General features: G+C 33.2%; 1 protein-coding gene across 4 annotated transcripts; it reads left to right on the top strand.

Annotated features, from left to right (window-relative positions):
• Positions 1-1,372: 1,372 nt before the first annotated feature.
• LOC106055592 (growth hormone-regulated TBC protein 1-like) lies at positions 1,373-22,909 on the top strand. Of its 4 annotated transcripts, XM_056011840.1 has the most exons (12): positions 1,373-1,493; positions 6,808-6,951; positions 7,668-7,842; positions 12,621-12,775; positions 12,880-12,926; positions 13,464-13,575; positions 14,058-14,185; positions 14,428-14,524; positions 16,486-16,549; positions 16,749-16,857; positions 17,501-17,686; positions 19,069-22,909. In XM_056011840.1, exons 3-12 carry the CDS (start codon positions 7,790-7,792, stop codon positions 19,153-19,155), a joined length of 1,038 nt encoding a protein of 345 aa, XP_055867815.1. In that variant the 5' UTR covers positions 1,373-1,493; positions 6,808-6,951; positions 7,668-7,789; the 3' UTR covers positions 19,156-22,909. The 4 variants fall into 4 exon arrangements, with proteins under 4 accessions (XP_055867815.1, XP_055867814.1, XP_055867816.1 ...); XM_056011839.1 differs by lacking the exon at positions 6,808-6,951 and having other exon boundaries at positions 1,382-1,493; XM_056011841.1 differs by lacking the exon at positions 6,808-6,951 and having other exon boundaries at positions 1,397-1,515.
• The last annotated feature ends 109 nt before the right edge of the window (positions 22,910-23,018 follow it).

The raw sequence follows: 23,018 nt of genomic DNA, 5'->3' as shown, positions 1-23,018 counted from the left end.
TTTTTTATCGATGAACAGCAGATCCGGGCGATTGAAATCTACCGTTTTGTCGGTCAGAATAGGCCTATCCCAGTACAGCAGATGTTCAGTAGACTCGAGAACCTCTTGCGGAGAGTATTTATAATAAGGGGGAGTGTCCTTACCGATCAATTTGTACGTCAAAGCCAGGTGTTGGTGTATTAACTTTGCAACTTGGTTATGGCGACCTAGGTAGGCTGATTCTGATAGGGCTGGACATCCTGCCATAATGTGTTCAATCGACTCGCCCACATTTCCACATTTTCGGCATTTGTCGACAACATTGAGTTTCAGGATATGCTTCTCGTAATTTTTTGTCCTGATTACTCTGTCCTGTATTGCTGTAACAAAGCCTTCTGTTTCAGGGTAGAGATGACCTGCTTTGAGCCATGTTAAGGAAGCAGCCTTGTCGATGTTGTCCCCATGTAATGAAGCCGGAAATTTTCCGTGGAGTGTTTTTTCTTCCCATTGGCGAATCTCATGCCCTACGTCGTCCAAACCTATATTGACATCAGCATTGTGTAGGTTCAGAGGGGTTGCATCGGAGTCGTATTTCCGTAGGAAGGAAACTAATTTATTGCTGGAGGCGAGCAGTTTTGATCGTATTTTTAAAACTTGCATCTTACACAATTTGAAGATGTTCTGCAATCCACGACCCCCATCCTTCCTGGGCAGGTATAACCTTATGGTGGAGGACTTGGGGTGTAGACATCGAAACTTGGTTAGTAATTTTCTAGTGAGTCTGTCAATGTCATGTAGGTCGGTGTCAGTCCATTTGATCACACCGAACGTGTAAAGGAGCACAGGGACGGCCCAGCTGTTAATTGCAGTGATGAGATTACTGCCAGACAGTTTGGTGTTGAGGATTTTATTAACTCTTTGCCTATATTTGCCAAGAAAGTCCTCTTTTAATTTCTTATGGTTTATCTTGGCATTCTGGTTTATTCCAAGATATTTATAAATAGAGGCGGAGTTCAATTCCTCGATGCCTTCAAATTCAATGTTGGTGTTCGTTGCCTTGCCCTTTTTAATGCTTATGATGCCACACTTATCCAGCTCAGTTTGATGCCACCAAAAAGCGCAGTTTGATTTATGATATGGTTGTTTATTTTTCTGGACACTGACGCATCAGTGTACACTGTACTGCCCAAGAAGGTAAAAAGGTCAGCAACGATTCACCACATTGACACATTGATTAGTAGAGCTGTAATAGTACAATATAGAGATCTATAAAGATAGATCTTTTATTTTTCTCCACTTTTTCTTATTATGCGAAATACTAAAAGGATCAAAACAAGGCAACTCTCAATGTTTATGATACAAATATCGCATTTCTACTGCACTGACCTACATAAATGTATATGGTCAGCTGAATAAATAATGTATTTAACAATAACATCATGATCAAGTCAAGTGTCAGTGAGTCAAGAGTGTGACTAGACTTGACTAGAGCTTACCGACTAGATCTATATGATGTATGTCTAGATTATTATTATGGTAAATCTAGTAAATAGTTACTTTACATTTGAGACATCCTAATACTAATACACTTCTCACCTCTGTCTCTGTGTGACTGTCAATCTCTCGCTCGTTTTTTGTACTAGAATGTCTAGAATCTAGCTAGCTGCTAGAGTCACTTACTTAACTTACTAAGTAGCCTAATATTAAAGTAACTAAATCAAATTCTAGTGTTTAGTCTCACTTGACTAGTTCAAAATGTTTCTTTAAAAATGTTTTGTAAAATGTTTTACATGTTTTGGATGTTCCTTCAAAATTGAAGATAGTTTACTTCCTAGTCCAAACCTCCAGCAAGACGACGGGGGATGGGAGCGGGCAGGATTTGAACCCTCGACCATCGAAAAATCCGAACGACAGTCCAGCGCACAAACCGCACGACCAGGCAGCCATCCAGTTCAGTAGTTGTAAACCTAGAGACAGAGTCTACTAGAGTGCCTAGACTAGTTAGTACAGTACTGAGCTAGAGTACTTAGACTAGATATCTAGTTAGACCAGCGGTTCTTTGACTTTGAATACACTTCTGGCAAGTGCCAATGGGTGTCAAGCAGATTTGTAAAGTATAATAATATTTTGTCTGCAAGCATTCGCAAATGTTCTTTCACATAAATTATAAATAGTTGTATGTTTGTCAGGTTCAATGCCATTTTCCTCATAGAGAGCAGAGAATATTGGGGAATCATTTTAGTTCAATTTTGTTTGCCAATTTAAAGTTTATTTGGATGAATCGTTTTTTTTTATTCAAACAAATCGAGGCATGTTGATTCTTGCAGTGACGTTTTTCATTGCTTCTTATGGGAAACGCTTCAAGTCATTCTGATTGATTTGACTGCATTAAAAATTTATCCTCGAATGGCAATAATAAGATTGTAACTTTCAGTGGAAAAACTGTACAATGTCAAATTTTATTCCTTAGCCTTAGAATAGACAAAATCCTTGTTTTCGATGCCCTAAGGCGACGCCTAGGCCTAGGAAATTGTCATTCGACCCCCAAGGGGGTCGCGACCCACAGGTTGAGAACCCTTGACTTAGACTGTTACCAGTTACACTAGTTTAAGTAGTTACTAGAGTCTAGTAGATCTATCAGTACTAAATCTACTAGACTAGTGACTAGTTTATTATATTGATTGAGTATATTGATTCTAGATCATAATTCTATATATCTAGTATAAATAGATTTAGATTAGATCTATACTAGAAAATAATAGAATGACTAGATAGAGATTCTAGATATCTAAAATTAAAATCTGATTGTCTAAATAAATATAATACTAAAGATCTCTTTTACTAGATCCAGATCTAGATAAGGGGTGACCAATCTATGGTGCATGCGCCAAAAGGGACGCACTGCATGATTACAAGTAGCGCACAAAAGCACGGAAAGAAAAAAAACAAGAAAAGTACGCCCGCTTGAAAAACAATAATAAGCGATTTCTAGACAAAAAGTTCAACGGGAATATATTACGATCCCTAAATTGACTAAGAGCAGCAATTGGCCCAAAAGCCCAGAACAAGATGATTTTAATTTTCTTAGCATCAATTTTTTCCGTGTTAATGTATGATCAATCTTTTCATTAGTATTCAACGAATATAAAAGCATTATGATATTGTACAGTTAAAAAAGCCTTTTAATAATAGGAACTGCTGAACATTTCAGCATCTTTGAAAAAAAATATTGGCCTACAATCACTTCATGAAAAAAATATGGTTATCTTAAAATTTGTTAAATGCGATAGCTTTCTAGAATCTAGATAAGTTTTATGATTAGCTTTCTAGGATCTAAGATAAGTTTTATGATTTTGGAAACTAAAAATATTGTGTACACACAATTTTCTAAAACAGAAAGATTACATACCCGAGAAAAGAGCTGTTTTTGTGATGATACTAGCCATCTCATAGATGTTTAAGAATTTTGTTTCATAGCCTAGTCAATGATATCAGTTGATTTAAAATGCAGCTAAAATGTTCACATCTCAGAAGACATGGATTTAATTCAATTTCTACTTTGAAAAGAAGAAAGTGAATATTTAAAGATCAACACTATTCAAATAATTATTACAAGAAGCTTTTAATTATTGTGCTTGCATTTATTCAATTTCACTTACTGAATGAGATATTCTTATGATACTTAGTAATATACAAATGGAACTTGTTAAACTGAAAACATAGTCAGAAAGTAATGAAATTGAAATTTTATTAACTTTCTGCACTTCCTAATGCATCTGAAATGTTTAATTTCTGGCAATCAATATCATGAACATTTTCCAGTACTATGATAATGTGTCCAAAGTTTTGCATCAAACTTCCTATCAACATACAGATGCAAGCTAGCATTTTCATCCAAAATGACCAACAGCAAACTGGGTTGTGATTGTCAGATACAGCTGATCTTGTAACACTCTGACCGAAAGTGGGATAAAGGAGTTTTTAAATCTTTTTGTTTCAGTTGTAGTCCTAATGGAAAGGAGACGACCACTTCATTCAGATCTTATGTAACAGTGGTTTAATGGGTGCAGGTTGTCCTTAAGAATCAAGAGTGTTTTGCATAGGCATCTTTCATGAAAAAGCTCTTCAAGAGATGGTAGCTCTATTCGAGTGATATATGATGCTTTTTTAATTAGTCTATTTAGTCTAAGTCTTTGTGCCAGTGAAGTGTTACCATACCAGCAGGTGATAGCTAAGTTAATTAGACTGCTGATGGTTGCTGTATAAAAAAGTTTAATAATTGTTTTGTCAATGTTAAATTTTCTTAGCTTTCTGAGATAGAACAGTCGTTGGTGAATTTTTGTGTAGAGGTTTTGACAGTGTTCACTCTATTTCAGTTTGTTGTTGATGGTTGTTCCTAGATATTTATACTGTCCATACCAGCATTCACAACATTGCTGTTTGTAGTGCAGTCTTGCCACCGTATGTCCATGATAGAATACAAACAACTTTGGTGAAAGCGTTCAAGAAGTCTTAGTTGCTTCTGTATAGTACCTATGTCTCCATATTGAGGGGTTGAGAGAACCATGACTTGTTAGACACCGATTTTTGTAGGCAGGCGAAGCTGTTTATTTCCAAAAGCACTACTGGTACTTGCCCTGACCGATGCGTTATTTAATACTATGCTCCAGAAATGTGAATTAGTCTATGCCAGTGATGCCCAAAATATGGCCCGTGGCCCAGATCCGGCCCGCGACATGGTTTCATCTGGCCCGCAGAAACATCAGCACGAAGTGTAGAAAAAATCTCCCCTTTTTTTTAAAAAAAAATCTGAAAGGGGAACTTTACTTTTTGTTACGTTGACATTTTCTCTGATGGATTGGTACCATGATGTTTATAATTTGTGCGTTTACGAAATGGAAGAGCCGAAGAAACTACAAGTGGATTCCAATTTAGAATCTACTAGGAAATGTGAACGGATCTTAACTTACTGTGGTACATGATAATAAGCCAGCATATTTGTTTTATGAAGAGACTAAGTCTGTTTAAAAAACAAAGCATTTAATATAAATGGCATTATAAACCAAATATGGCTGCATTCTTAATTTGAGCCGAGAATAAAAATATTGTCAAACTATGCCTAAAGATTGGAGGATCGATGGGAATATTTACCAAAAAGAAACAAGAAAATGAGTCGGTGGTAAGGCTAGCTACAATGTTGCTCACATTTTAATTATTGAAATTGAACTATGTTCCAACGCGTAAATAAATAACTTCCAATAACCCATTATTTAATGTAAGTACCAGATCCAGAGTTTCTAAAAAAAATAGTTTCAGGTCAATTTCATATCGTTTTGTACATGTTTGGTCATGTGGCCCGCAACACGAGTGTTGGAAATTAAAATGGCCCCGAAGGTCGAATTAGGTTGGGCATAGATTTTATTGGGTGACTTCTTGAACATTTCATTTTTCAGAGGTTTACAGTAAAACAAAAAGAGGCAGCAACATACGCAAATTATTGACCGCGGGCTGGAGATCATGTTCAGTGGGAGCAAGCAAGGAGTAGAAAAGCTTTTCATTATTTTGTTATGGGACTTCGAAGATTGAACACATTGTAATAAGACACCAGCAAAATCAACTATTACTCTACATAAAAGGAATATGTTAATTATTCTTTAAAGAATCCCTTCACCTCTATGTACAAGCCTCCCAATGCAGTCGATAAAAGTTTCAATTAAGTATTAAGTTTGACCCCTTGTTAAAATTTATTGTGGCTTGGTAAGCAAACAGATATCATTAATAAATCTGATAAGTCAAGTTTTTTTTCAAAGCAAATGACTAACTATTCCCAGTTTAGGTAGCTTCAAAAACCAATTAGCACATTTGAAAACCATCAAAAATATGAATATTCATCACTTGTGACCCTTTACTTTTAATGTTTACTATTTTCAATATTAAGTGACTTGAATAAAAATACTTCTATGTAATATTTTATCATTCTTAAAATAAAGTACTGTTTATGGTGTGCGATGTGTGTGTGGCTGAGTGACAAGAGTCGCTTGACTACTTATCAAGTGGGCTCGAGTTTTTATCCAAACTCGAGCAGAACTATGTTTGCTGAGCGCTTAAAGACAGGTACCCCTTCTGCATCTCGTGTGAAGAGATTGGACCATAGCGCTTTTTGAATGCTATAAGAATAAAAGTTATAACATAAAAAGGGTATTTACTATTAAAGTATAATTAACATAAATAATTTGCAAAAAAAAATTGTTTTATTTTATTAATACTTCAAAAAGTTTTATCACATTTATCATGGAAAACAAATTGACCCACTTATTATTTTTTTCTTCTGAGTTGCATTTTAAAGAATAAGTTTATAATGGCAACACATTTTATTTACATCCTCCATTCAACAGAAGGTTAAATCCCTGGGGACACTCTTTTGGAGAATCTCCTTAACTTGTAAACCCAGTGCAAATGTGGCTTGGGCTAAAATTTAAAGCATTATGGGAAAGGAATGTAAATTAAAAGCTGGGATTGATCACATTTAGTCTATAATCATCATGATTATAACAATATAAAGGGACTACAACAAATGTCATTCCCTCTAAGGAATTTCGATTTGGACTACACCAGAGAACGACAGCTTGATTTTGAAACAAAAAGTAAGGAGGGCAAGTGTCTCATCTACACTTGACTCAATTTTATTTTTTGTTATTTTGAAAACAGTATCTCATTCATTCTGTCAACAATGAAGTTCATTGTCACTAGTGGATGTGCAATGAGAAAGCCATCCAGTCATGTGACATGACCTAGTCCTAGGGCACTATATCTCTCCTTGTCTTGCAGATAAGCAGGCCAGGGTTCATATCACTCCCTATGTGTTGTGTTTACTTATCATTCCCTGTGTTTGGCCAAGATATCAGCCACTAGAGTCTACATTGGAAGTTTATCCACTTGGTATCTATTTTCATGACAATGGCTTGACACTTGGTGAGTGATGCCAACTGTCTTCTATTTTAGTTCTAGTTTGAACATGTCAGCACAAGGCTTTCTAAATAAGAGTTTGAGAATAACAAATCTCTTGGTTCAAAATATCAAAACTTAAGTTTTTGATGATTAAAAATTTTTTTATTCAATTCTTTTGGCCTTCATTTTAACATAAGTCTATTCTTGGCCATTTAAATATTATTTTTTGTGGTATTAAATTGGTCATAGTTTTATAGTATTTATGATTATTGTTTGATCATTTCCTTGTAGCCATTTTATCATTAGTAGTTTTGTCCCAATTTAATCAGGTGTCAGATCCCAATGTATCATTATGAGAATCAAGAGATCATAGAATGTGAACAATTGTATTACACAGTCTATTCTTTCATGAACCGTTTTTACAGAAAAAAAATTCCCATGAACAATTGTTTGAAAAAGCAGTTCTTGTTATACAAAAGCAAAAAAAAATTGTTTACTTTTGTTTTTATTTAGATTCATTCAGAAAATTATTTTAACAATTTTTTTAGACGTGTTTACAATTATAAGTCTATCTATCTTTATGTGGTCCTTTTCTCAAAATTGATGATTAGTTGAATTGATTAATCTAGTAAGCCAGTCAATAAAACATTTTATCGTTTTGGTGAAAGCGTTCAAGAAGTCTTAGTTAATTCAACAAAGATATGCATTTTTCTTTTTTTTTTTCTTCTTTTTTTTTTCAGAACTCCTAACTATTTGCATGAAGAGAATGTGTCATCAGAAATGCTGGTTGGAATAGACATGTGAAAACGTAGGTACTCTTTTCAAAAGGAAACACAGTTTGGAAATTCAGGGTTGATTGAATATGCCAGACATGAGTTCTAACAGGCCACCAGGAACTGCAAACTTTGGTCATGGGTGAGTTTAGAACAAGTTTTTTTTTTAAATTTTAAACTGGTTCCTCTTCTATGAAGCAGATCTTTTTTTTTTGCAAGAGTGATTACCTCCCTCTCAATATGCCAATGTATAAATTACACAGAGTAGATCTTTAGAAAATTCTAGTTTGATAATATAGCGATCCAGACTTGGAAACATTAGAAGACTAGTCTAGACTAGAATACTGGATCTAGTTAGAGATATAGTATTGATATTATATATTGATAAATTGCATAAGTATTATATACATATTTATATTGTCACAAATTAATATCAGCAGTCCAGCCATTGATCTATACATAAAAGGTTGTGAAACATGTTCATGAAGATCTAATTATTTATTCAATTCTTTACTGAATACAAAAAAACTTTGAGTTGAGTTCAGCATTACCAGTTGAAGCCTATTTAAGATAGAAACATTGGAGTCATGTGCTGGAATGCCAGCTGAAGTGTATGGACAATAGAAAGAAACATTTGTGTTTAGTGCGTGAATACTTACTGAAAACTCTCAAAAGTCTAATTTAATTTTAAGACAATTATATTTTTATATATTGTAACTGTCAAACCAGTATGTTTAATGTGTAGCCAATTAGTTAGTAATTTTTTTCCAAAGATATAGAATTCTACATGTATACTTTCTTTTTGGGAATTTTTGAAATCCACCCACCCTCCATGAAAAGTTTGCAACCTAATAAGAGGAATTAAAAAAATAGAATTTACTTTTGCAGAATCAGTATATTTACAAAGCTTATATCAACTCTGTCTGGTAAAAAGCTTATACACACTATTTCTCCCACACCCAATCTCGGATGAAGTTGAAATTTTGCTAAATTATTTCTTGTACCTTACAAAACAAGAATGAATGAAAAAACAATTAACTAATTAGTTTAATAACTATTGGTAAATAATTATTTTGTTTGGTATGGACAAAAAATAGTACCTGACTGATGTGGTGGTATATGTACACTATATTGAGAGAAATAGGCTGCTCTTTAAAGTTTGAAACTTACAATAGATAACTATAAAACCTTCTATTTTCATAAGCATTACCCTGGCACAGTGTCAACATACTATGAACATTTTTTTTATATTCAAAACCATATAATCAAAAACTAAGGTTTACAATTATGTGTTAATCTATTAGCAGTTCCCCACGAGACTTCAACTGTGCTAAGTCAATGGTTTTCCTGACAAATTCAGGCAACCATGCTCTAATGGTTTTAACATAGATTGCATATGACACTAAATAATAAAACACTACCCTGAAACCTAAATACTATATGAAAAAGTACAATCTCTCTAATCTTCCTGTTGATATTTGAATGAAAAATTTTGCTTACCTTTTGTTTTTTTGTACAGATTTAGAATTACTATAAATCTGCAAGACATGTTTTTCTCCTCGTTCTAATTCCATTCCTATTCCACAAAAAATGTATTGTTATGAAATGTTAAAAGAATTACATCGGTATTAAGTGATAGTATAAAAACGTAAAACATCGATTAACAATGCAATAAACATTGACTCTGTGGTGGGTGTGAAGTCACTACTTTGGAATGCATCAGGTATGCAACATCTGGGCATCCTCTTTAGGTTGGCAATTCCTTTTTATTTTGTGCTGGACCCAACATGAGTTGCTGGCCTTAAATCAATACAATATGATTGGATCAATAGGAGATGTCTCCACACCATTATGTTTCAAACAGTTGACACCACTACGCTCAAAAGGATATGAGGCTGTGTCAATGAGTTTCATGTTTTGAGATATTTGAGTGTTTAGTTCTTGGATCTTAATGTCATTTCAACGTAGTTAAATTAAAGCTGCATGAAAGATTTCAGTGTTCAAGTTGTTTGTCTAAAAGGAAGTTCTATTACAATTAGAGCCTTTAAGAAACAAAACTTGTACAAGTGCTAAAATTTCTTGATTTGTGAAAATAAATTGTCTTCTTTTGCCAAAAAAAAGTGGGAAAAAAAGATTCCTTGGTAGAAAAACAAGACATTTGTGATATCACTTCTATAAAGAACAAAAAAAAAGGATTTTATTCATTGAGATATAACATTGATCTATTGTGTGACCACCCAGTTTTCTAATAGGGAACATCATCTTTTGTTTATTTTGGCCAAACCAATTACTATGGAGGAACAAGCCGTAACTGACTTGAACAAAGACAAGGATACCTCTGATACACCTTCCACTGTCTCTTATTCTCCCTCTAACAGTGAATATGATATCATTGATAGGTTGAGTTTTTATTTTCATTTTTTAATGCTTTTTTTTTTTTTTTTTTTGTACTTTCTACATTGTCTCAGAATGTCTCATTAGAATGCAAATGCATGTAATCTTAACAAATTTAATTTAGCGGCCCCTGAAAGGGAAAAGAAGCTATTAGTTTTGTGTGAAATGTCTATCCGTCCATCCCATTTAGATCTCGTAAACTACAAAAGTGAAAATCTGACTTCACAATATTTTAGACCATTCAAAGTTCTGATGCAACGGCTACTTTTTTCTTTTCTGAAAGCCAAAAATCACATTTTTAAAAACACTTATGCAAGCAGTTTTTTCATAAAAATACACCACTTTTACAACTATTAACTATTAAACACCCAAACACTTGAGGCTCTTTATTAGGGGAGATGACTGTGTACCATATTTTCAACACATTTATGCAAACGGTTGTAGATTTTTTGTCAAACATTTTTGTTTTTATATTTGTATTGTTAAGTTATGTAAGTTCTGTTATACTAAGTACTATATTTACACACGAGCAAAAGTCTATTTAGTATGCATTATAATTTTAAACAAATATTAATCTTGTAAACTGCATTCTCTTGTCGTTTATTTTTATTACACCACTACTAAATTTTTTATTTTTTTTTCTTGAGGATTCGAATAAGAGATTAAGCCTTAACAAAACAATTTGATCAATTATAAGATATCAGTTAGGCCAGGTTCACATCTAACTTTACATTCACTTTCACCTATCCTTTGTTTTATCTGAATATTAAAATACAATGTTTATGCCTAAAAAATGGTCTTATTTAATTAAGACCAAATGGATTCAAATTCTCATGATAGAGAAAGCTTTGCTGTCAGTTTATTGATAGATTATCTAAGCATTGTTTATATTTTTACTTAAATCTAAATCTAGATTCTACATCTGGAAGTAGATTTAGATTCTAGACTAGATCTTAAATCAGAAGTTTGGGTTCTTTGTTATGAAAGTACCAATAAATAATGATACATTTTCACAATTGTAGCTATGGCTCAGTGGCTCATGCCATGGGGTCATCCAGCTAATGGTGCTGAAGTACAATTTTGATAATACGCTTAAGCAAAAAACGTTTTTTAATTTTTAGATATTTTATTTTAAGTTGTACAATAGAGGCATTGACTTTTCAAAAAAGTTTTTTTTTTTTTTTTTTGTTTGTTTTTTTTTTTTAATTTTTTTCTTGTTTATGAATAAGGCCTCCATACATCTAAATGAAATAAATAGGTTATTTGTGACAAAATTAAAATTTAATTAAGTCAATAAACAAAGCTTGTTGAAACATCTGATGTGTCTTATGTATATATATAATTAAACAACCATTTGAAACAAGTTGCACAACCAATGGCCTCTTGAAGCAAATGCTATTCTGTGTAGTAATGACCACACTCAATAAACTTCAAATTATAATTGTCCAACTTTGAACAAGACACATGATGCTAAATTTCCACCTTAAGTAAAGTAAACCCTGATATGTCTATTCTACTGCAGACACTGCTCTCACCCTTATGAAACTGTCAAATAATTTTCTTAGAATGTCCCAAATTGTTACAGCTCTGATGACCCTATTAACAATCCAGTAGAACTAACCTTCAGGACGGCAAAAAGGTTCTCTGAAAGCCTTCAGCATTGACTCTGTCATCTGGAAGATGGAAGCAGATGATAAAGCATCATGGCGTCACTCTCTGAAAACTGGCGAACAAATTGAGAGAAGAGAACAGCGCTGGCAGAAGAAAAGCGTCAGAGAAAAAAGCAAGGTTATTTACACTAGCTCCAGCTGGAATAACCTGCCCAGTATGCAGCCGAACATTCCGGGCTCACATAGGTCTCACCAGCCACATGAGAAGGCACAAAATCCCAGTGCAAAGCCCTCAGCCACCTGGATGATAAAAGTGGTCATCATCGAACCATAGTGGAAAAACTTTATATACAGAGCAGCTTTCAGGATTAACATGTTGTTTTTTCATGGCACAAACTACTGAAGAGGTTAGCAGCTCAGAAGCAAAATGCTGGTTTAAAGAAAAACAATAAACATTCCTTATTTATATCCTGATTATTTTTTACATATTACATTGTAAAAAATGTTTCTTTTTAAATAATAGTGTTTAATTTTAATTAATTATTTAACCTTTTTTTTATTAGTGTAGCCACAGGTTTGCAGTAAACTAAATAAACTAGGCACTAGATTTTTAAAAAATGCACAATAAAATTAATTTCCAGTCATTGAAGATATTTTAGCATAATCTACATGCCAGGGATTACATGATGCCTGACTTGCATAGTGAACATTCTTACTAATAACCATCTACCACTTCATTGCATTATTATTTTTTGTTCCAGAAACTTCTTTGCCAATGCTTTTAAAAAACCTATTCTCTTGATTCACATCTTGAATCTGAAACACAAAAAAAAAGAACAAAGCTTGTTTTAAATGAATATTTATTGATTCCTTCACATTTTATGAACAAAATCTATTTGTCTTTGCCCTTGCACAGAAAAGTTGATCCTTATGGCTTTGAAAGGACTGCAGAATTTGACTTTGAATCGTATGAGAAGTTCATGTCAACTTATCTGTCCACACTGTCAAGAAGAGCTTCCAGGTGGAAGTCAAGCTTCAAAAAGATGGACAATTTGTCCAACTCAAGAAAATGTAAATATTTTTAGGTTCTATTGGACATTATAGTTAAGTTTTTAAAATCCTGACCTACATTTCTTGTTAATCTTTTCTTTGTTAATTTTCCTTTTTTGTTTTAGTGAAACGTTTTTGTCGCAAAGGCATTCCTGGGGACTTGCGTCCAGATGTAAGTTTACTCATTGACTATTTATGTTTTAACATTTTGTATAATGCTTAAAATAGAGACATGGGTTTCATTTAAGGTAAGTAAGGATGGCTGCCTGGTCGTGCGGTTTGCACGCTGGACTGTCGTTCGTATTTATAGACGGTCGAGGGTTCAAACCCTGCCCGCTCCCATCCCACTTCGTCCTGCGGGAGGTTTGGACTAGGAAGTAAACTATCTTCAACTCTGAAGGAACATCCGAAACATTTTACAAACAAACATTAAACTGGAAGGATAAATATTTGCTTATTTATTTGACTTGAAAGTGCTTCTAGTGTAGGCATTATCTCAATTCACTACATTTGACTTAAAAGAGCTTTACAGAGATAAAAAAAAATTTATTAGACTTAAAGTGGTTTTTAAAAAGATCTGACCTGACAACTTTATGTCTAGTTTACTATAAATTGTATTTAGTTCAAAATTAATTAGTTTTTATTGCCAAAAAAAAATCACTTCTATCGTTTGAAATCTTAGAATGAAACATTTTTTATTATTTGATAGGTTTGGATGCAGATAAGTAAAGCCTCCAAAAGAATGGCTGAAGATCCACAAAAGTACACCACACTGAGAAGCCAACGCACTGACCCTGCAGTGTCTGAAAGTATTTTATTAGGTACATTTTTATTGAATGTATTATTTTTTTCTAAAGTGAAGACTTTTGCCGCAAAAATATTTCATCCAATGAAACATGGGTTACAAAAGTAATGAAAGTGATCAAATGATAATTTTTTCCTTTGAGCTATTGGCACCTTTTTTCTGTTAACTAAACTTTGTGTTTTAGTTTACAATCATAACTTAATGGATATTTTATTCTTCTGCAATGCTAACAAATGTTTCCAGGATTTCAAATCTACATTTGATTTACTGTAATCAGGGCCAAAAACATATGAATCCATCTACAGAAAGGTGTCTATCCTTACAGATCACCAAGACTTGTACTTTTCTTGAATTGCTTTTAAACTCTTCACCTATGTTGACTTTGCTTTTTATTTTCTCGGGAAGATATTGACCAGGAAAAAAACTTAATGAATTTTATTGTCACAACTTGAATAAAAAGTAAAAATAGACTTTGCTGAACCTTTTTTTTTTTTTTAGATATCCACCGAACATTTCCAGAAAATGTTTACTTTAGTGAGCTGGCTGACCCTGGGTCATTGAAAAAACCTTTACAAAATGTTCTTGAAGCCATATCCTTGAGTAATCCACACTTAGGGTACTGCCAGGTAATGATTGAAACATGAATTATTGTTATACATTAATACACCAAACACTGACTAGAGTATAGCAACACATGAACCCAACCCAACCTTGTTATTTTTACTCACATCTTTTATACATTGCTTTTCTCTTTATAACTCTAGATTTAGTGACACTGACATTACAAAGAATAAGGTATTACAAAAGGCTTTTTCAATGTTTATTTTTTCTGTCACATTGCATGAGTTGTTGAAGTGTTTATCTCCAGGGAATGAACTTTATTGCTGGTCTTTTATTGCTGGTCATGAAATCTGAGGAGAAGGCTTTTTGGTTAATGGACACTCTGATACAGACAATATTACCAGGTGAGCTTACATACAGTGTCTTTCTTAGTTGACTTATATCCCCAGTGACAATGTGAGTAATAACCACTAAGTCCTAGGATGTCTTCATTACATTACCAACCTATGTAGTTTGTCAGAATTTACTAAGTAATCAGAACTTTGAAGTATGGGAATGGTGAAAATGAGGCCTGTTAGTATCACAAGTGATGGGAGATGCATATCACGTTGGTCCATGTTCGATAGTAAAGTAGGAGCCATCTTCCTAAAGCCAATCAATTAGAGCAGAGATCAAGATCCACCTCCTCAATGCAATAAATGCCCCAACAGCCTCCTAGTGAGCCATGGAATTCATCCATAAAAGTTGAAAAGAGACAAAATGTGGCTCAAGGAGAAGAAGGATGCTAGAAATAACAGACTGAGACCATGTCACCAACAGATAAATCCTTTCCCAAGTGAGCACTCACATCATTAGTGAAGGGACCAAACAGCAGATGAGATTCACGGGACATATCCTTAGACATATCTGAGGGCACCATCTGAAAAGAGGCTGAGGCAGTGAACTATGACGGACCTCTCTGGCTAGAGCTAGCTGCCCTATGTGCCCAACTGCACAGGAGGACCTACGTAAGCAGCATCTAATAGGATCTAATATAATGAATGGATGGACATGTGAATGAAATTCCTTGAGATAGTAGAGATCAGGGTAAAGAGCTGAGGGGATCAGAAAGTCATCACACTAGTGACAAAATGAATGGACATGAGATTAAATGATAGCCAGATGTGAAGTCGAACATTAGAAACCCCATATAAATAAACAGCTTGACATCTGACACATTGAACTGATCTTCAATCCTTTCAACACATTTACTGCAAGCTTTTAGTTATCCATGCTGAAAAAGGGTGCTGCATAAGAACCAGTTTTTACAAAGCTTATATCAACTCACTCTGTCTGTCTGGCCAAAAAGTTTTAACATTTCTCCAACGCCCAATCTCGGATCAAGCTGAGATGTGCACAATTATGTATTTTACCTGATAACACATTAATCAATTTAAAAAATGAAATAATTAGTTAATTAACTATTTTGAATAAATTATTTTGGTTGGTATCTCAAACAAGGGAAAGAAAAAATACTTGACTGAAGTGGTGTTATAAGCTGAATTATCTCCCCTTTCAAAGGGAAAGAAATAGTATTTGACTGAAGTGGTGGTATAAGCTGAATTAGTCCTCTTTATAGGGTGTTGTCTGAGGCTTATTAAAAATTTAATTACATGACTGATCCAAACTTAATATAAGCTTTTTTTTTTAAAAAAAGTTTTTTTTTGTATTCCGCTTGTTTATTTTAAAGTTGCAGGTCCACACCAAATTGCGGGATGAGCTTGCATGGAAAAATACTTAAATATTTTTACTTTTAAAAATAAGGTGTACCATAAACTATTTGCAGGGCATATTAATTTGTTATCTTTGAAAAGTAAAATACTTTCCTTGCTTAATGTATCTTTGAAGGTTTCTATTAAGTGCTGAGTACGCATTGGCTTACAAATAAATATATTTTCTTTAAGGCAATCCTAAAGTTTTTGGGATATATGCAGGCATTGAGATTATACAAAATACCTTGGGCATAAATATTTTCAACATGTGTATATGTTCAAGTTAGAACTATCTTTGCTTGGGTGTTATAAAACTTAGGTGTTTGATAAACTTTGAAAGGAGCTGAATTATGGAACTATTTTTTAGCTTAATAATTTCAACTTTGTTTTGGGTTTGTAACATTTCATAAACACAAACTTTTAAAAAGGAACAAAATAATTATTTAGTAGAGTGTTTTATTTTTAAAAGTGTGTGTCTTTCAAAAAAGAAAAAAAAAAAAGTCAGGACTGTTAATGACAAATTATGCTTAGCAAGTGCTGGCAGAGTATCAAATACCAACCTTTTATTTTATTTGTTTTTATATACTAAATGAGGCCAATCTTTTATTCTCCAGACTTTTATGCTCCAGATATGATTGCTGTTAAAGCTGAACAGGATCTACTTGGGGAACTTGTCAAGTTAGTTGAACAGTATCATAGTATTTTATGTTAGTCTTTTTGTTTGTAGATTTTGGTTTTTATCTTGATGGTGATAGATCCTTTTAGATTGTTGAGCTGTTTTCAGTTTTTCATCCACATTACCATTCACATTAAACATTGTCAAATACATTTCTTCAAAAGGCTTCTCAGGTAATCAAGATACTTTTAACTTCCCCAGGTGGAAGCTTCCAGATTTACACAGTCACCTGGAAGGGCTAGGTGTGCAGTGGTGCCTGGTGGGGATGAAGTGGTTCATCTGTCTCTATGCTGACGTTATGCCTGTGGATGTAAGTCTATCAGCTAAAACTCCTAAAAGTATCTTTTTTTTAACTGGAAGAAATCCAAATATTAAAATGTAGATCTTCACAGTTAACTTGGAGAAAAAAAATTTTTTAAGGAGAAATAAATGATTTTGTGGTATAGAAACAACAGTTTAAATTTCAAACTTCTCTGTCTGTATTCTCTGAAGTCTTGTATAGTCATTTCGCCCGTATGCAAATTACCACCCCAGTGGTCAATAGTCACATGCCCAAGCTAGCTCCTCCCCCACCTCGCCACATCCATTCACCAACAACTTCAATAGAGCCGACACAGACAGCCGTAAGCCATGTATTAGACAAATAATGGTAATTTGCATACGGGCGAAATGACTGGATCAGAAGAATGTTTTTTTGGACATTCCAATGGTCTAGAGGTTAAGTTCGCTTAGTGCGTTATCGCTAGGTGGTGTTGTCGATTCCAGGATCACTGGTTTGAGCCTTGGTCTGCGCAGTCCCTTATTGGTCCCTGGTGCTTCTGTTCATTTATGTTTAATATGTATGTATCATCATTTGTTTCAGCACCTAGCTTCACTTCTATATTTACATTTTATGTTCATTTGAGACTTATGAAATCTAAAAGTACACAAGAACAAATAAATTTCTTTTACAGACAGTGCTGCGTGTTTGGGATTGCTTGTTTCTGGAAGGTTCTAAAATTCTCCTACGAGTGGCCCTGACTTTGATAACGCTGAATAAAGACCGTCTGCTCAAGTGCACCAACTTTCCCCAAGCAGTCGAAGTGTTTAAGGACATTGTCAAGGACCCAATTACTCTAGAGTGTCACACATTCATGCAGGTGATTTTACAAGAAATCATTATTTATGTCTAGAAATTAACTCAATTATTATTCAAGTTAGTCTCTATGCTTTGCTTGAAAAAAATGTAATGTAGCTAATAAAAAAATCTAGAAATGAATCTAATATGTAATCAGCCCAAATAGGCTAACCCTTCCTCCCCATCAAACCATAAAAAACAACTTAAAATCACTTCCTTTAACATAGGAACTAAATAGAAAAGAAAAGATCTGATTACATTAAGGACCACCTTATCTTTTAGAAATAGACAACTGTCTTGCAAAGGCCAATGGCGCTTTTGGCCGCCTCAGACTGAGAGTGTGGCGTAATAGGTCTCTTCACCTAGCAACAAAAATCAGTGTTTTTATAAAGCAGGGGTTCTTACTACACTCTTGTATGGCTCTGAGACGTTGGTGCTCTATCAAACGCTTCCATCAAAGGTGCCTCTGCCTAATGGTTGGCATACGCCTGCATGACTACACTACAAATAACTAGGTTCTGCCAGAGGCTGGTGTGGACAGTATAGAAGCACTAATTACCAACTTACACAACTTATGATAAGGAATAATCTCTGCTGTTTGTGCATCTATGCCAGCATATTAAGCTTGCATCACACCTATGTAATTATACCTCATTATATCCAAATTAAAGACATTTAAAGACAATCATCACAAATGCAGAGATTAGAGACTGGGTTAGTACAGCGGTTGGATCCCACAATGACCTGCTAACTATTGGAAAACAAAATGCAAACTAAAACTCTATGGCCATATTACAAGGTCTTCAAGGCTTGATAAGACCTTTCTGCATGGAACAGTACCAGGAAAAAGAAGAGGAGGCAGACAGAGAAAGAGATGGGAAGACAACATAACAGAATGGAAGGGCCTGCCATTGAAAGAGGTTTTATCCTAGGCAAAAGACAGAGGAATGGAGACAGACGGTGGACAAATCTTGTGTGGGTCCAACAGACGAAGGGAAAGGTGAAGGTGATATCAAATTCATATAAACTAAATGTTTGATATGATAGAAGACTAATGCTTTGTCTTGTTTTATAAACCAATAATATCCAGTTCAAATGTCAGGCTGGGGGGGGGGGGGTATTTTGATTTAAGATTTTAGTAAGAACCTGAGTCCATCCAACTCTAATGCGTATTATTGGACATTGTTGGAATGATTCAAGATTAGGGATCTTCCTGGTATTCGTGGCTACATATGAAGTTTGACTTTTACACCATGAACTATAAGGTTTTGAAGTGACATTAAGAACTAGAAATTACATCTAGTTATACAGTGATAGTGCGTAATTTCTGTTCAACTGTAAAGGTAGTGTATATATAATACGAAAAGCTGTTGCAGTCAATTTGTTTTGCGTGCATTTCCACAGAACATCTTTAAAGTGACTGGGTCCATGCCTGGGGATAAAATCAAGGCCATGAGAGAGAAATGTGTCAGGCAGGCGCTACAGTCATAAATCTCAGACAGAATGTCACCATGCAATGTCCCACCCCTAAGTCTTATATAAATTTGGAAGTATATTTGTGTTCTTTCAATTTTTTATTTTTTTTGCTTGATCTGTACTTTCAACCGCAAGTGGCCAGATTTTTATCAGGATAATTTTTAAACATGGCTTTCATTAATTTTTGTTTTATCAATATATTTTTAAAATATTTATTTGAGGATATTTCTTTCACTTCATCGGTGTTATTTAGGTTGAATGATTTTAATTTGAAATAAACAAAAATATCTGTTCTTGTTATTGTAGTAAGATTTTAAAAAATAGTTACATTAATTTGAAAAATGTAAGTCATGAGAATTACCGTAAAGTTCAGTAATAAATTTTCCATAATATTTCATTGTTAAATACATTTTTTACTGAAATAGTAGTTAATAGAAAATTTTGTTATTTAAATTTATTTAAAAGTTGTACTTAAAACAAATTTACATGCTTAAAAAAAACAATCATATAATTTAATCTTGCTAATAAATAAATAGCTAATTAAAAGGTTGTATTCTATCATAAGTCTGTAAGAAATATATCTGCTTCAAAGTAGCAGCTTTAAATTGTTGATTTCCCACTTTTCATATTTGATAAAAGTTTTACTTTGACCAGTTTTGTGACAAGACTCAATTTGCCTGGTTGGGTCGTAAATTTGTTTGTTTAATTTCCTTTGAACTACTTTTTACATGTGAAGCATATTGAAACATTCTTAGACCAAATATATTTTTTATATTTACAAAATGTTATTTATTCCATGATCATAGCACATTATCTTAACCATGACAGTTGAAAAGCTGGAAGTATCTTAATAAGACAATATGAAGTTATTGTTTGAAACCAAAAATAATTCAGCATTTACACATTATTCCATATTTAGTTTGTTTTTAAAATGAATCGGTTATAGTTAATAATGAAAGATGTGGCATGTTTATTTAAAGCATGCTTTTGTTTTGGTTGATCCATTCCATGAGAGAACTATATTTTTTACACATTGTTTATTTCAAGTGTTCTGCTTTACCTGGAACATGATTGAACTTTTATTTGATAGATTTTTTTTTCCTTATTTATGTCATCGAGTGATTCTGTTATTTCAATATGTTTATTTTCAAGTGTATCACATAAACATTGCTCAAATCTTTATTTGCTTGTAACATTTTTGTTTACATGTTTTCCAGTATTCCATATTTTTTAAGAACATTGCCATTTATAGATCAAATTTATTTACTGTTTCGTATCATCATTCCAGTAAACCTAATCTACTACAATGTGTGAACAATAAGTTTTTATACCATTTATTAAGTTTATCAATTCTTTACCAAGCTTAGCAATTAATACATTCTAATTGAACAGTGTTGTGAATATATTTTATCCTATTCAAGTGATGGATCAGTTGTTTGTTTGTTTTTTTGTTTAAAAGCCGGCCACTGCAATCTGTTCTATGAACACAAGACATAGACTGGCAAAAAAATCTTTATCATAGATTTTAATTTAACTTCATCTTTAGAGTACATAGCCCAACAGTTTGTTTTTTTCAACCCATTAGCCCCTATTGTGATAGGATGTCTATTACGGGATTAGCCCAATGTGGTAAGGTATGTCGAGCCACTGTTATTATTTTAAAGCTTTCCTGTAGAAAGAGCTCATCATGTCTTGTTAGGAATAAGAGCTTTGACACTCTTTTTTAGTTGAAATCAGATATGTTTAGCTACTTTATGGATTTTTTAAACAAACAGGTTATTGAACTAATAGAAACGGGCAGTGAATAAAAAAATTATACCATATCTCAGCCCTATGCATATTTTTTCTAATTTTAAACTGTTCGTTTTCACTGAGCAAACTATTTTTGGTGCTTTTTTCAATATCACATCATAACTCTCTCCATATATATTTAGAGAGAGAGAGAGCTCAGTGTATCAAACATTTAAATTTGCATTTTTGATAGATAATGATTTTTTAAAAAATAGCTTTAATATAGCAGCTTTCATGATTATAGCATGCTCAATGCGCTATGGTCCAATCTCTTTTGTGTGGGGGAGGGGTATCTGCAAGAAGGTTTCCATCCTACTTTTAAGCGCTCAACAAATGCAACTCTGGATTCGAACTCGAGCCCCCTTCTTAGGTGGTCAAGCTGGAGACAAGCGGTATTCTGTACAGTTCCATTTGTGTTGTTGTTTCAGAGAGGATATGTGCAATATTTTGTCTTCTCCCTTTTATCTCTGGGGAGTGCATAGCCAAACTTTATTGTCCTAAACTGAAAGGGACTGCTTCTGCTTGTAAAGTGTTTTAGAGTTATCTGACTTGATGTGACCAAATGTACAACTCAAAAGTACAACTCTTAAAGTCAATGTAGCCTATATGAAAATAGATACAAGAGACTTGTTTAGGAATAAAAACATCTATTAATTAAAATATCTTTTGTTTATTTGATTATCCACCTGCACCTAATTGCCAATAGTTAGTGTTGGTTTTACACTACTATTACAGTGTGCTGGGTTCAGTCATCAAAAGATAAAAAATTTCCTAAATCTTTTCTATCTGCTCTTTTATTCTGACACATGACGTGTGTCACTTTAATACCCTCAGCCCATTTCCAGCTTCAGCACAGAAGCAATGACTTTGTTAAAAAAAAATCCTGTCCATACTCAGAATCTTGAAACTTCAAGTAACCCAACTTTATCTTTTGATGTTTATTATTATTACTATTCAACAAAACCAGATCATTTCTATTTGATGTTTTAGCTGATTTCATTTAACGCAAAAATAAATATAAAAAAACTGCATGATGAGCTAAATATATGTGTTTGTAGATGTTATCTTTTCTTTAGTATATATTTTTTTTTAATCTTTTTTTTTCTCCCAGTCCTCATTAAGTAGCTTCGTGTTCCTGGGTATAAGATCTTGTGTACAGCTCTTTTTGTTTCGCACATACTTTCGATTTCATTTTGATAACATCTAAAGAGAGCTCTTTGTATTTCAGATGTTTAGCTTGTTCCTCTTTTTCTATTTTCCTATTTCTATTTTCCAAACAATCTAAGACATAGTTTTCTGAGTAGTATGTTTTGTTGTTTTCTATTTCAACATGTTTTCACAATATAAAATAATATTGAAAGAGAATAGATTATATGTTGTTATTCTTGTTAGAGTATTTCAGACAACTGTTGGCCTCTATAATATCAGCAATTTTGTCAAGGTTCTTTTTTATAGAATTAATACATCTGACCATTCAAAAAATTGACATTGAAAGCCAATTTTTTTTTGTGGTGTTGACAAGACCAATCCCACTTGATTACTGTTCGGTTGTCTTGTAATGAATGTGTCCTCAATTTATGTGTACATCAGAAGGCGTAAATAATAGTTGGGTTAAAAAAAGCTTCATCTGAAGCAGATGTAATGAATGTTCCAATCATGCTCATCATTGTGGGACAACTTGAATCAATATTTTGTTCATTTTATTTTGGTGATATTAATTAACATAAGAGTATATATTTTAAATTCATATATATTTTAAATTCATATCATGTCTTTATGTGTCTCAAATAGTCAAATTGTTACTAATTATGACAGTAAATTGTTTTTTTTTTTACTAATGGTATAATGTAGGTGACAATACTCATATGTCATAAAATGATATTGACAAGCTTGTTTTTTGGTCATCAAGGAGTTATGAAAATACATATTATGTAAGCATTATTTCATCATTTTGAAATAAAATACTTGTGTTTCTTTTAATTTGTATTTTTTTTTTTATATTTTATAATAAATACATACTGCTCAAAGCATTAATAAAATATCTATTTATAACCTAAATATTAAAAAAACTCTTTCACTGCTATACA

This window comes from Biomphalaria glabrata, chromosome 15 (assembly GCF_947242115.1).
Source record: "Biomphalaria glabrata chromosome 15, xgBioGlab47.1, whole genome shotgun sequence".
NCBI lineage: Eukaryota > Metazoa > Mollusca > Gastropoda > Planorbidae > Biomphalaria > Biomphalaria glabrata.
Note: the sequence above shows the minus strand (reverse complement) of the source record. Positions and strands in the feature narration are given on the sequence as shown.